Here is a 14289-nt window from a genome sequence, read left to right on the forward strand (position 1 = left end):
TGACCCTAAAGAATAACACCTGATTGTTGTTAAGCGTATTTTGCGATATGTCGCTAGTTCAGCTAATCTTGATCTCTGGTATCCACATAATACTAGTGTGCAATTAGCTGGTTACACGGATGCTAATTGGGTTGGCAACATTGATGATCGTAAATCGACCAGTGGTGGTTGTTTCTATGTTGGGAACTGTTTAGTTTCTTGGCTAAGTAAGAAATAAAGTTCCGTATTGCTCTCCACAGCTGAGGCTAAATATATTGCTTGGGGTAATGCTTGCACTCAGCTTGTGTGGATGAAAAGAATGCTAAGTGATTACGAAATTGCGCAAGAGTCTATGGTTTTATATTGTGATAATTCAAGCGCAATTAATATCTCTAAAAATTCAATTCAGCATTCACGAACCAAGCATATTAACATTAGATATCATTATATTCATGAACTGGTGAAAGACAAGATAATTTCATTAGAATATATTCCGACCGATCGACAAAAACAAGTTTGCAAACCTGAAATTTGATCTTGGTATGTGCATATGAGCTGATGATTTGTGCCTTTCTGTATCATAATGTATATATTTATTATTTTGAGTTTATAAAATTAAAATTTTATGTAAAATTATAAATTTTCAGTGCTACACGACCAGTCAAGTACAAACTCGACCAGTCGTGGGTCGACCAGTCGAGTATGTACTTGACTAGTCGTGAATCTCGGGTTTGACCATTTATTTAGGGAAAATCACTTTTTTTCATTTGGGTCTTTTTCTCTAATGAGCCCTACAACGACCGGTCGAACCCATCTTCGATTCCTCCATGGTTAGTGCATTATTTTTTATTTTCTTCTACATTCAAGTCTTTTGCACTTCCTTTTCTTTATTTGTATGATTTATTTCATGCTTTATGATTGTTTTGAGGGTTTTCTATTAAAAAAATTGATCTACTAGAAACCCTTCTTGCCTCTTTTATAATCTCTTTATTCATTGATTTCTTTATTGCAATGGAGAGTAGAACCAAGAAGAAAAGATCTTGTGATCCCTCTTCTTCTCGTTCGGCTCTTATCACGATGCGCTGTCTTCGGTCACCCGAGGAAGATCCCGAGTTTGTACAGGATATTCGCTTACGCAATGTGATAGTTGAACGGACTGTTAATCCTGATTATTTGGTACCATTTGATGTTGTTCCTCTCCTTCAGTCTGTAGGATGGGATAACATATTACATTGGGGTGGACCGACATACCGTTCTATTGCGCAGGCTATGTATGCTTGCATTAGCGACTTCTCTTCTGAGAATCTGACATTTAAAATTATGACTAGAGAATGTTCAATTGATGTGGACCATCATCTTATTTCTGGGTTAATGAATATACCTGTCAATGATGATAGTATTCCCATTAGTTCTCTTGTAACAAAACCTTCTGAAACTGAGAAGCAAATGCTCACTAGAGATTTACGTAATATGGATGCGGATTGGATTACTGGGAATGTGCTCGCTTTTAAGTTTATGTTACCCATATATAGAATTCTTCATAGGATTTTCATTTCAAATGTCTATCCTCGATCTGGTAATAAAACTGAGCTTACTACATTCATGGTTCGTATTCTTCATTCTATCATTTCTGGAGTCCCTGCGTATCTTCCTTCTCTCATTTGTTATATCATGATTCAGTTCTGTCTCCACCCAGGTCACAGTGACATACCCTTTGCTTATCTTATGACTGTTTTAGCTACTCATAGTTTAGTGGTTATGCCTGTTGGAGAAGCTCATATTCATCATCTACCCTTCAACAACTCTAACATTAACAAGATGAATTCGAAGTTGGCCCCAGGCCAAGTTAATGTGGGTGTTAGTGGAGCTATAGAAGCAAATGAAGAGGAAGGTGATTTGCCTCCAGATGATGTCAACATGGATGACCTCTTTGATGAAATTGAATCCGATTCTGTTAGTGATCCTGATTATTAGTCATCTGATTATGATGCGCATTTGCGCTCACTTGAGGAGAAGGTTGAAGGTATGCTTGTGTTCCAAGAAATGCAAATTAAATATATGTGCAAATATCTTAGGCGCATTAACAAGGGACTTCATCAAATTGATCCTACTATCCTACTCCTTCTTCTGGTTCGGATTAGTTTTGAGTATCTAATTTGTAATAACTTTTAATACTTGAACTTCTTCTTGAGATTAGACATGTTTTTAATGGTTATCTTGTTATTATGTTATCTTAACCTTACTTCTCTCATTGCTCTTGTGTTTTCATCATTTATATTTTCTTTCCTTTGTCATATTGTGACAAAAAAGGGGAAGAATTTATTCTGACATGCCTATTTCATAATGTGGAGAATGAATGTGGAACTGTAGAGAATGTAGAGAATGTGGTTAAGTGATAGGTAGCAATTTTTCTCCTCTTGAATTCTATGCAGTAAGGTATTAAGGGGGAGTATTGATTTGACTAGTTTGTAACTGGTGCATGATTCTTTGACCAAGCTGTAACTGGTGCATGATTCTTTGTTGTGCATGTATGATATTTTTATTAATTTTGTTTTGTCACGAATTTGACAAAGGGGGATATTGCAAATGTTATTCTATCTAACTCCTATGATTGTCAAATTTTGTAGTGTTAAAACATCTTGGAATCTGTATCTTTTGTAACTCATCTTCATATTCAAGATCAAGCAAATCAAGTACAAGAACAAAGGTCTTTACATCAAGAACTTCAAGTGCAAGAATAAAAGATTCAAGTACAACATCATGTGATAAATAAAGCTTTCAAACTTCAACTATGTCAGGACAATGTGCTTTACTCAAAGCTCAAGGTGAAATACAAGCTTTAAAGTACTTCAAGTTCAAAGCTTCAAAGTATGTCAAGATGTCAAGCTTCAAGATCAACTATCTACCGAAGTGAATAATGATTCAATGTTCAAATATTACTTATAAGGTATGAATGACCCTAGATTAACCATAGGTTAGGTTATATTGATTACATACTTAAATTGGGTCATTATATAATTTTATAGATTTTTTCTCGACTAGTCTTAGCCTATGTTCGACTAGTCCTAACACTAGTTCGATCAGTCCAAGAATTTCCTCGACCTATCTAAGATTTGTTAATAATTTTCAGAATTTTTTGTTGGACTCTTGACCAATCCTGGAGATTGCTCGACCGGTCCTAGAGACTGCTCGACTAGTCTAGTGAACAGTGATCGACTCAAAGTCCAGCAACCAAATTGGGTCCCACTTGACCAGTCAAGAGCAGGACTCGACCGGTTGTGCAGGCCACTCGACCAGTCGTGGAACAGTCTTATCTTATCACACCCGAATTTTTGAATTCTTGTTGGTCCTTCGACCAATCGAGCTGACCTCTGAGCTAGTCGAGTGAACAGTTTCTGCACTTATAAATAGAGCACGATTTTCAGAGTTTTTTTTATTGAATTCAAGCAAAATCAAGACACTTGTCTGAAAGGTAAGTTTGTGATATTCTTAAGCTATTTAGTGCTCATTTAATATTCTCTTTAATTTACCTTTTTTGCATTTGATTTTAAGTTATGTATTCCAATCCTATTTGAAGAAGGGATTTAAGTTTTCCCCTTTCTCGGAATCAAAATCAAGTCAAGCAAACCCAAGGTGATTTAATCTAAAAATCATTTAGAACTTAGAACCTTTTCATAAGTGAGTGTGGGCATTGAACATTTACGTTGAACATCTACTTCGAATTGGTTCTACTGGGCTTTATTAAAGGAGAATATCCAGATAAGTATATTTACATTTCTGTAAATTTCTTTTATGATTTTTGATGTTGTGCTAGGAAAAATCTCTCTTTCTTTTTGGTTTGTCTGAGGTGACCTAGAAAACTCAGAGTGTTGGGTTTTTAAATTGTGTAAGCCCACTTGAAAGACACAATTGTGAAGGTTTTAGGTGAACCTTAAAAAACCTATTTCATAGTGAATGCCAATATCCACTGTGTGAGGATATTGGGAGTGGAGTAGTTGTGTAGCTATTTTTCTAAATGGTTGGTGTACACACAAGCGAACCACTATAATTTCTGATCTTGTGGTGGATGATTGATTGTGGCTTTGTTTGAATGTTGTTATTTCTTTTTAAGCTTTTATAGAGAATGTTGTAATCCTTTTCATACAAGTGTGGGAATGCTGCAATAACTTAGTTAATTTTCTTTGCTATTTTTATTCTTTATTCATCTGTATTAGTTTGAGATTTTGATACACAGACCTTTCTAGAAATCAGGTTGTCCTACCATAAGCCATTGGTTTTTGGTGTAAGGTTGTCCTTAGAACAACATTTGTATCAACCTCTCAATACTTGTACATTTGAGGTTGTTATTCATTTTTGCTTTGTGGGATTGTTTAGTGCTTCTTTATTTATATCTGTTTAATTCCGCAATTAATTTTTTAATTTGGCATAGTCCTATTCACACCCCCCCCCCCCTAAGACTCTTAACTCGGCCTTTTCATATCTCTAATATTAATAAAGATAGTTGATCCTTCTTTTTCTTTAATAAAAAATGTTGATGTAGTTTAACATGAACCAAAGTGTCAGAAGACCACAAAGGTAAATCCAACTAAGATGATTTCAACTATTGCTTCAATCCCTGCGCTTATAATTCCTTTGAGTTTTCTGAACATGGACATCTTGTAATACCTCGCCGTGCTCTACCTACAACATCTGGTCGAACTGCTTTAGCTATTTTCTCTTTGGCCAAAGCTATCACAGATTTTAAGAAGTATTATATAACTAAATTCTGGTCGGGTATCCCACCTACGAAGTATTCTTGGGAGATGGAAGAGGCATATAAGAGATGTAAATATGCTTATTTTAATATGGCATTTAATAAATGAGAGCGTAAAAAGAAAAGATTAAATAATCATAATCTTCCTTCTGACGACTGATATCTTAATCCATATCATCATAATCCTTCTCATTTTCCTCGCTCCAACCAATCTCTGGTTTTGATCGTTGATCATACCAGAGTTTCACCAGCGGTCGACCGATTCATACTAAAGCAACATTAGATAGTGGTGAAATAACTACTTTAATACATTTGAGGTACAAAAGACTGTCTTAACTTTTGAAAAGACAGTTGCAAAGTTGGTAGGGTATGTGGATTCAGACTATGCTGGCAGTATGGATTCTGAAAAGTCGACTTCGGGTTACTCATTTGTGCTAGCGCATGGAGCAATCAGTTGGATGTCAAAGCTTCAGTTTGTGATGCCTCTTTCCACAATAGAAGTAGAGTATATAACAGTGACAGAAGCATTTAAGGTGTTTAGTTGAGAGGCATGATAAATCAGTCGGGACTAGAGCAGGAGGCCATGCGGGTTAATTGTGATAGCGAAAGCGCTATCAATTTAGCGATAACTTTATTTATCATTCTCATACCAAACATATTGATGTTTATCACCATTTTATCCAATAGGTGATTGAGGAAGGAGGCGTGACTATGGAGAAGATTCACAAGAGCGTGAATCCAGCAGACATGCTCACCAAGGTGGTTCCTGCAAAGAAGTTCAAGTTCTATGCAACTTCTATGGGCTTGGCGAAGCCATAAAAGGAGGACGGAGTATGCACGAGAAGCGATGGTAGAGCTATGATGCAAGACAAAGATAAGATAAAAGGATAAGAAGCTATATTTTAATGATTGAAGACATTGTGGAGATTATTATTTTTTTAAAAGTCATAAATCATTCAGAAACAGGGTCTGTTGATTATATCGATGGACCATTCGGATGTCATCGAGCATCATTCGATGTCATCAAACAGTGCTCAATCCCAATTGGTTTGATGATATCGAAGATTAGTTATATGACATCAAAGATGGCTCGATGCAATCGAAAGAGATTTGATTTTCATGTCTTTTCAAAGGAGACTGATTTTCATGTCATGCAATTGAAGGAGATTCAATTTGAATATGTTTAATGACATGGAACAGATCCACACAAATTTTCGCAGAGTTGCGATTTTACGCGCGGGATTTGTTTCCTATTTCGATTGTGATTCTTCCAAAGGCTATATATTGAGGTGTAATTGGGATTAGGAGGTATTCAAGGGCTTTCTAATTCATTCTAGGGTTTCAAGGGTGTAGCTTGGGTTGATTAAAAATTATTTGGATCAGGTAATCTTTCTACTTTTGTAATTTTCTTCTTTCATAATGATATTTGTCACTTTGTGCCACGGTTTTTTTTTTTTTTTTCTCTTAAAAGAGTTTTTCTATGTTAAATTTTGAGTGTTCCCTTTGTGCTTGCTTGGAGCGATTGGATTACTCCACTTGATTCATCTCTGTGTGCTTCCACGGTCTCCCAACATTCATGATTTACATTTAAGATTTGTTAAAGATGATAATTAATATTATAATTAAATAGAAGTCCCAAATGGATGGACATGGTTGATTTTGGTGTTTTACGGTACATTTGAGAATGTGATATGATAAGTAATAACAAATATCATATAGTGATATGAATGAATGTATAATGAGAACTTAGATTGCATTTAAATATCTAAAAACAATTATTTAATGAATAAATTTATGTACACTTATTTTAAGTCGTGTACCATAGCTCGGATCTAAAGGTATACACTTGTATCAAGTGACACATGACATATTCCTTCACCACTTTCGTTGAGCCATCAAGGACATATATCCAGGGGTGTCAGCTTTTCCTTGGTTGCATATTCTAGAGATTGTATTATTTGATATCAGGTATGATTATATTCTTCCCTTCTTGGGTCCCTTTCAGGTTCGGAGTCTTGGGTTGCAGACAGTTGTGCCGTTGATTCGGCCTGTCCTTCATTATTGTTTATGGATAATTGCACATATCACGTGAAGATTACATTTTTTTCATAGATTCCCATTACAACATGAAAAGACAATAGTTGAATAGTGACTTTATTTTCTTAAAATCTTTTTATTTTTCCAAACATTTATTTATTCATTTATGTAAATTAGCTTCACGATTAAAAATAAAAAAATAAAAAATAAAAAATCATTTCGTAAATAAATATATATCTACGTACATACATATCATATTTTTATATTTTTATGCATCTATGCGCGCGCATACACTCACACGAGAGTAGGAGAGTGAGGATCTTATTTTCATTTTAAAGACATTGGCCAACTTTCTTGGCTCAGCCCTCTTTCGTACCCATCTGATCATGGATCTTGGCTTTACCTTCTTCATACCTACCTTCTCTTTTTCTGTTCGTGCCAGCCCACTATAGTGGGCCCACTTAGATGACGCGTGTACGATAGATGACGCTCCACCAACTTGACAACGGTGCTGAATGTCCTGTTTGGTGCATGGTGCACTCCCTTTGAATATCCCAATTACTTTCAAATCCGCAAAAATACCACGCACTCAGTAAATAAACCAATATCCAGCTCATTGTTCCTATGCCCACACATGACTACGTTTGAGTCCTTACTTTTAGTGGGCCCACGAATTCCCGTGACCCTCGGATGCTGCCAATGTTTAGTCACGGACAGCACATTCGTGGCTATCTTGCATGGCTAGGAATTTTGTGGCCTTCAAGCGGAGGATACCCCAGGATAATCCTCCAGTGTTGAGTTTGTAAAGTGGGTCCCACGGATCAATGATCTAGACTGTTTGATATGATGGGCCTCAATATATGGATTGAGGTCTCCCAAAAGTAACTCTAATGGGATAATAATCCGGACCATTAGATGGAAGTTTTTCAAATGAACGGCTAAGAAGTAACACAGCAGTGGTACACAGTCAATCTACAATGAGTCCACCAATCTAAGTTGCGGCTATTCATATCAAGATCAATGACTGGGATCACCGAGGCATGGGACTCACTTGTGGAAACACGTGGCTCAAGGATGCTGTGAATATCCTCGGGTGGAGGGATGGAGGATCACGTAATCTCATCCAATCATCGCCTATATAAGTAAGGTGCAGTGTCATGGCGAGGAGAGGATCTAAAAGGCTAAGAATGGAGATGATCACGATGAGGAAGGTTGCGCTGGTGGTTATGGTGTTGGTTGCAGTGGGACTCGTTGGGGCCCATGCAGTCAGCTTGTGTGGGATGACTGAGGATGATCTTGATGAATGCAGACCAGCTGTGAGCGGTTCAGAGCCGTCGGATCCAACGGAGGCTTGCTGCACCGCACTTTCCAAGGCCGACTTGACATGTCTTTGCGGCTATAAGGAGTCGCCTGTGTTACCAATGCTGGGTATAAAACCAGAGCTTGCCATGCAGCTGCCTTCCAAATGCAACCTCACCCCACCAGCCCAATGCTAAGGTCTCTCTCTCTCTCTCTCTCTCTCTCTCTCTCTCTCTCTCTCTCTCAATTTAGCACTTTGGTGTGCTTTTTCACCTGCATGGTTGACCCCATCTGATGAGCGGCTTGAATATCTTGATCTCATTTACCACGTTGGCACGTGTTTCCGCTGAGTTCACCTGCCAGTCCCACTCTCTGGGTTCCATACATACAATTTTAAACGGAACAATTTGGCCGAGGAAAATTTTCATACAGGTCCACTTTCTTTATGATTAGAACCATTCATCTAATGGCCCTCATCATGGATTGTGTCATCAACAACTCCTAAGGTTGAGCACTGTCTTCTTCAAGAGATAATTACTTGGAATTCAAAAAGTTTCTCTGGACTCTTCATAGAGACTCCTCGAATCAACGAGGAAAAATAAATTTTAATAAATTCGAAAATAAGTTAATTAATAATTGTCTAACGTGTATAAGTTAGAAATAAATTTTAATAAATTCGAAAATAAGTTAATTAATAATTGTCTAACGTGCTCTGTTACACCATTAATAAACAAAGGAAAAAAAAAAAAAAAGTTAAACCCAAATTCTTAATTATCAAAATAGTAAAATTTTAACTCTAATAAAAACCCTATTTTTAGTAAAATCTTCTAAATCATAATTTCTAAAAATAAAAATTTCAAAAAAAAAAAAAAAAAAAAACTTTTGCTATAAGAGTCCTAGCAAAATTAAGAATTATTATTATAATTTTTTTAAAAAAAAAGAAAATCTAAAGCTCTAAAAATTTTATATATATATATATATATATATAAAATTTAGAATTACTAAAAATAATAACTTTTCTTTAAAATTTCGTTTTTGAATTGAAAGCGCCCGTTTTCTTATGAAACGGACAAAATGACCCACTTTATAAATCAGTTAACCTTAGATGGCCCATTATAATAAAGATTGATAGGTTGGGCACCCCGTAACCATACTCGGATCAAAAGTTATAACCAATTTATGGTAAACCTTCTTTTGGTCCAACCATGATAGGAATGTATTTGTGCCACGTCCCGCATCACCTAACAACTTCCCCATTACATTTACATTGTTTCGATTAAACATTTGGGCAGCATTGATCAAATGATATGGCTAGGATCAACTGATTGGGGAATTTTAGGGGACTTTCTCTTAACATGGTGTGGCCCACCTGATAAAGGGTTAACTACCAACAGTTGCACCCCAACTGTACTATTGCAGGTCCATATATTTTGCTCCAAAATAAATTATTTTCCTTTGATTCGACATTTCTTGTTGTTCGTCTCACAAAGAAAAGAATAAATTTCACAAAATAAATATTATCTTCATTCGTAAAGATACAGGGTCTGGGATTTATGCTATCTCTTCCATCAATCCATGTCAATCAAAAGAAGCCCTGGAAGCATAATTCATAATAGACATGCAACCTTTTATAGGTGTGCAAGATCGAGACCATTCATCCCGGCAACCCACTGAACATATCGTAGCTAAAAGGTTAAGCCAGTTAGAGCCTAAGATGGGACAAACATTTACGATAGAAAAACATGCTTAGGACTAATTTCCATGCTCAACATAAATGTAATGAGTGGACTAGCCTGACTTTCGGCCATCACATAATGGCTGTGTCCCACTAGACCAACGGTTCAGATTTTCTTACACCTTGTGCTGTTAAGCCCTCCATCCATCTCACCCGAGCACCGCTGGCATTCCTTGGCAGCATCGCAGAAAACCTCAGCCGAACTACCCGGACTGTATATTGCCGTGGCCCACTGCATTATAGAAATCCAAATCGTTTATAATTTCCGACAGCTGAAAGGTGGGCCATGGCTCCACATGCCATTTTCGTTTATCCGAGCCACTTGTTAGGTGGGGCAACCGTTATCTGGTCCGTAATCTGGTGCATGAAACTTGTATGAAAAAGACAACCAAAAGTACAAATTGAACTTATGTTAATGGTTCGTTTGATGAGTTGATCAAAATGATTTTGGCTAATGACACAGTTCACAGTGAGGCCACTCGATGGCCTTGATCTATTTTACCTTTGTGATCGATAACTGTTTTAAAATTTATTATGTATCATTATAGATATAATTAATTTAACAGAATTTTATTTTTTTTAAAAACCACTTAATTAATATAAAATTTACATTTGGATACCTTTTTTCAAAAACATTTTCGGTAAGTCAAACCTGTTAATCTAACTAATTATCATCCCAGTAACTTCCATTAGATTTCTTGAGGGCTGTGGTGGTGCCACTAAATGAGTTGGCCACTTGGGTAGGTGCTACCATGATATATATGTGAAATCTACCCGACCACTAAGTGTTTTATTACCATATGTTTGGCACAAGACAAAAAAATCAACCCCAGCTGTGATTCAGGTAGACCACCAATTGGAAAGAATGTACAGGGCAACACTCATCATCCAAACTATTTTTCTTGGTGTGGCTCATTTAAATCATGGATAGGCCCAATTTTTGAATCCCAAGGTCTAAATTTTGGTACAACATCTAATAGTTGGAGTGGATTTTATATAATCATCATGGTGGGCTTTGTAAAAATCAAAAGTGGACATCCCTCTTCCACCCATTTCCTTTGGTGTAGTCCATCTGAATCACTATTCAGCATATTTTCCCCTCAATTACCTCTAACATAGGATTACATACTTAAAGGTTACAGAGGATCTCACAAGCACATCACCGCGGGCCTCCTGAGAAATCAAGGGCTAGCATCTCATAGAATTTTTATTTTTATTTTTTTAATATAAATTGCGATGAGTTTTTTAAGATTTGCTAAGCGACCGTCCTAAATTTTTTTACAGGGCTTACCACATGATGTGTATGTAAAATCCAATCCAATTATTTGATGCATAATCCAATGTTAGGCCCAGGCCAATGAATAAAGTTGACTTGTGACTCTACTGTACCACACCAAAGGAAGCATTCGGGAGAGATGTCCACCTTTAATTCTTCTAGGGCCCATCGTGATAAATTTATGACATCTACTCCAATCATTAGATGCCATACAAAAATCTAAGACTCAGACTTGAAAATCAACCCACCCATGAATCAAATGGACCGTACCAAGGGAAATAGTTTGAAGGGTGAGTATTGCCTAGTGCACTGTTTCCATTTTTTGATCCATTTAAATTAGAGATGGGGCTAATGCTTGGGCTGGGGACCTAGGATGGGGTGGAGCACCTGGTGGTTGGGGTAGATTTCACGTAAACATCATGGAGGGTCTACTCAAGCCGCCCACTCATTTGGTCACACGCAGTCGTTAGGCAGCGGAAAGCAGTGGGATGATAATTAAGTAGATTAATGAGGTAACTTATTGAAAACTTTTATGAAAAACATGTGGGACTTAATCTATATGCGGAATAGGCCCACGGATCTGTCTGTGCATGGGACATGGTGATCAGGGGTTCAGATAGCTTACCTAGCTGAGACGCCGCCATGGAAGCCGGATAAGAACACCAGAATACCAGAATTCCTTTAGAGCTTAGGATCTTCCTCTCCTTCACACCCTTTCTGCAAATCAGTAGATGGGACTCGAATTTTGCTGTGGTGTAGGATTGGGGACCCAGCTCTCTTTTATAGAGTCTGTGTAGAGGGAGTTTGAAACCCATCACAACTCTCTCTCCCATGCTCCACGTTGTAGCATCCTAGTTCAACTCAAACTGCTGTCTGCGTAAGACAGCTATAGCATTCCAGCCCTAGTACGCAGAGCTGCGCAGATAGACTGCGCAGCGCATCACCTGAAGTGGGGCCCACTGGTCTACTCAATCATCCAGTCCAACTGTATATCAATCCAGACCGTTGATCAGTGAGGCCCACTAAATAGAGTTCTTATATTCTCCCACTTGGGCCTCATTGAGCAACGTCAATGATAGTCATATATATAATAATTTTGTAAACAAGTTTTGATATTTTAAGAAAATATCTAAATGGTTAACCAATGAAAACAGTTGGACAATATGAGTAATGCTATTCAATCTGGTCCATCAAAACAGTCAGTATCGAAACGCGGTAGTCATCACAACATTTAATTTAGGCGAAATGAGTCTAAGCGCGATCACAAATACTTTCAATCTTAACGACATAGATCACGAACTAGGAAATGTGGTATAAGGATTACACACTTTAGTGTGATAATATGTGCCTATCCTTAAGAGGTCCTGAAGCTTTTTCATGTCTCCAACGAGACATAACTGTAGTTCCACTTATTCAAAATTTGCGCATATATATAAATAAGCAGAAATAAATCTTTATATCAAAATCATCCAAACAAACTGTATAAAACGAGATCTCTAAGTGTCTGTGAAAATCAAAGTACGCTCAACTCCCACTAACTGAAAACATCTGTGGGATCAATGACTCCCATGGATGTTACATGCTCCTGAAATGGCGTGATAGGGAGCCCTTTAGTGAGCGGATCTGCAATCATCTGCTTAGTGCCGATGAATTCCACGGACACTTGATGATTCTGAACCCTTTCCTTCATAACAAGATGCTTGATGTCGATATGTCTCGACCTTGACGAATGCTTGTTGTTACTAGAGAAGGAAATAGCAGCCGAATTATCGCAAAATATTCTCAACGGTTTCGGGATATGCTCCAGTACCCGCAAACCTAAGAAGAAACTCTGTAACCATAGTGCCTGATTAGATGCCTCATGGCAAGCAATAAATTCAGCTTCCATAGTGGATGAGGCTGTGGTAGATTGTTTCACGCTTTTCCACGACACAACTCCTCCCACCATCATGAAGATGTATCCTGAAGTAGACTTCTTAGTATCGACGCAGCCTGCGAAGTCTGCATCTGAATATCCGATCAACTCCAACTGATTAGACTTTCTGTATGTGAGTCTGAAGTCTTTTGTTCTCTGAAGATACCATAATACTTTCTTTGCAGCCATCCAATGTTGCATTCCTGGATTAGATAGATATCTTCCCAACATTCCAGTAACAAAGGCAATGTCCGGTCACGTACAGACTTGAGCATACATGATGCTCCCTACTACTGATGCGTACGGAAATTCTTTCATTCGATTCTTTTCTAAATCATTCTTTGGGCACTGAAATAAACCAAATTTGTCGCCCTTCATAATGGGCGACTTTCCTGAAGCACAATTTTGCATGCCATACCTTTCGAGTACCCTAGCAATATAGGTCCTCTGTGACAAGCTGAGCAGTCCAAGTGTTCTGTCACGGCGAATCTCAATGCCGATGACGTAAGAAGCTTCACCAAGGTTTTTCATTTCAAACTTTTGAGATAAAAATTTCTTGGTGTCGCTCAACATCCTGGTATCACTGCTAGCTAACAGAATGTCATCAACATACAAAATCATCATAACGAACTTACTCCCACTGGTTTTAATGTAGATGCATTCATCTGCAGTGTTTTCTACAAAGCCATATGAAGAAATTACTTCATGAAACTTAAGGTACCACTGCCGCGATGCCTGTTTCAACCCATAGATGGACTTCTTAAGTTTGCAAACCAAATGTTCTGCGCCAGTAGCTACAAAACCTTCGGGCTGCAACATGTACACATTCTCATTTAAATCCCCATTGAGAAATGCAGTCTTTACATCCATCTGATGTAACTCTAAATCCATATGAGCTACAAGAGCCATTATGATCCTGAATGAGTCTTTCTTGGATACTGGTTAAGAAAGTCTCCTTAAAGTCAATGCCCTCACGTTGGTTAAAACCCTTAGCAACAAGTCTGACTTTATATCGTTCGACATTACCTTTGGAGTCCCGTTTGGTTTTAAATATCCATTTACAACCAATCGGCCTTATTCCAATGGGTAACTCTACAAGATCCCATATTTTATTGTCCTGCATGGATTTCAACTCATCTTTCATGGCATTAAACCAACGAGAAGGATCAGCACTTTGTTTGACTTGTGTAAAGGATTCAGGATCCTTTTCCACCCCTATGTCAAAGTCGTGTTCCTATAAGTATACGATATAATCGTCTCGATTTACAGGCCTTCTCTCTCTTTCAAATCTTCTT

The 14289-nt window shown here is 37.6% G+C and overlaps 1 protein-coding gene across 1 annotated transcript; it reads left to right on the plus strand.

Annotated features, from left to right (window-relative positions):
* Positions 1–7911: 7911 nt before the first annotated feature.
* LOC131239704 (putative lipid-transfer protein DIR1) lies at positions 7912–8267 on the plus strand. Its single transcript, XM_058237539.1, has one exon. It carries the CDS (start codon positions 7927–7929, stop codon positions 8263–8265), a length of 339 nt encoding a protein of 112 aa, XP_058093522.1. The 5' UTR covers positions 7912–7926; the 3' UTR covers positions 8266–8267.
* The last annotated feature ends 6022 nt before the right edge of the window (positions 8268–14289 follow it).

Source organism: Magnolia sinica, chromosome 3 (assembly GCF_029962835.1).
Source record: "Magnolia sinica isolate HGM2019 chromosome 3, MsV1, whole genome shotgun sequence".
Taxonomy (NCBI): Eukaryota; Viridiplantae; Streptophyta; class Magnoliopsida; order Magnoliales; family Magnoliaceae; genus Magnolia; species Magnolia sinica.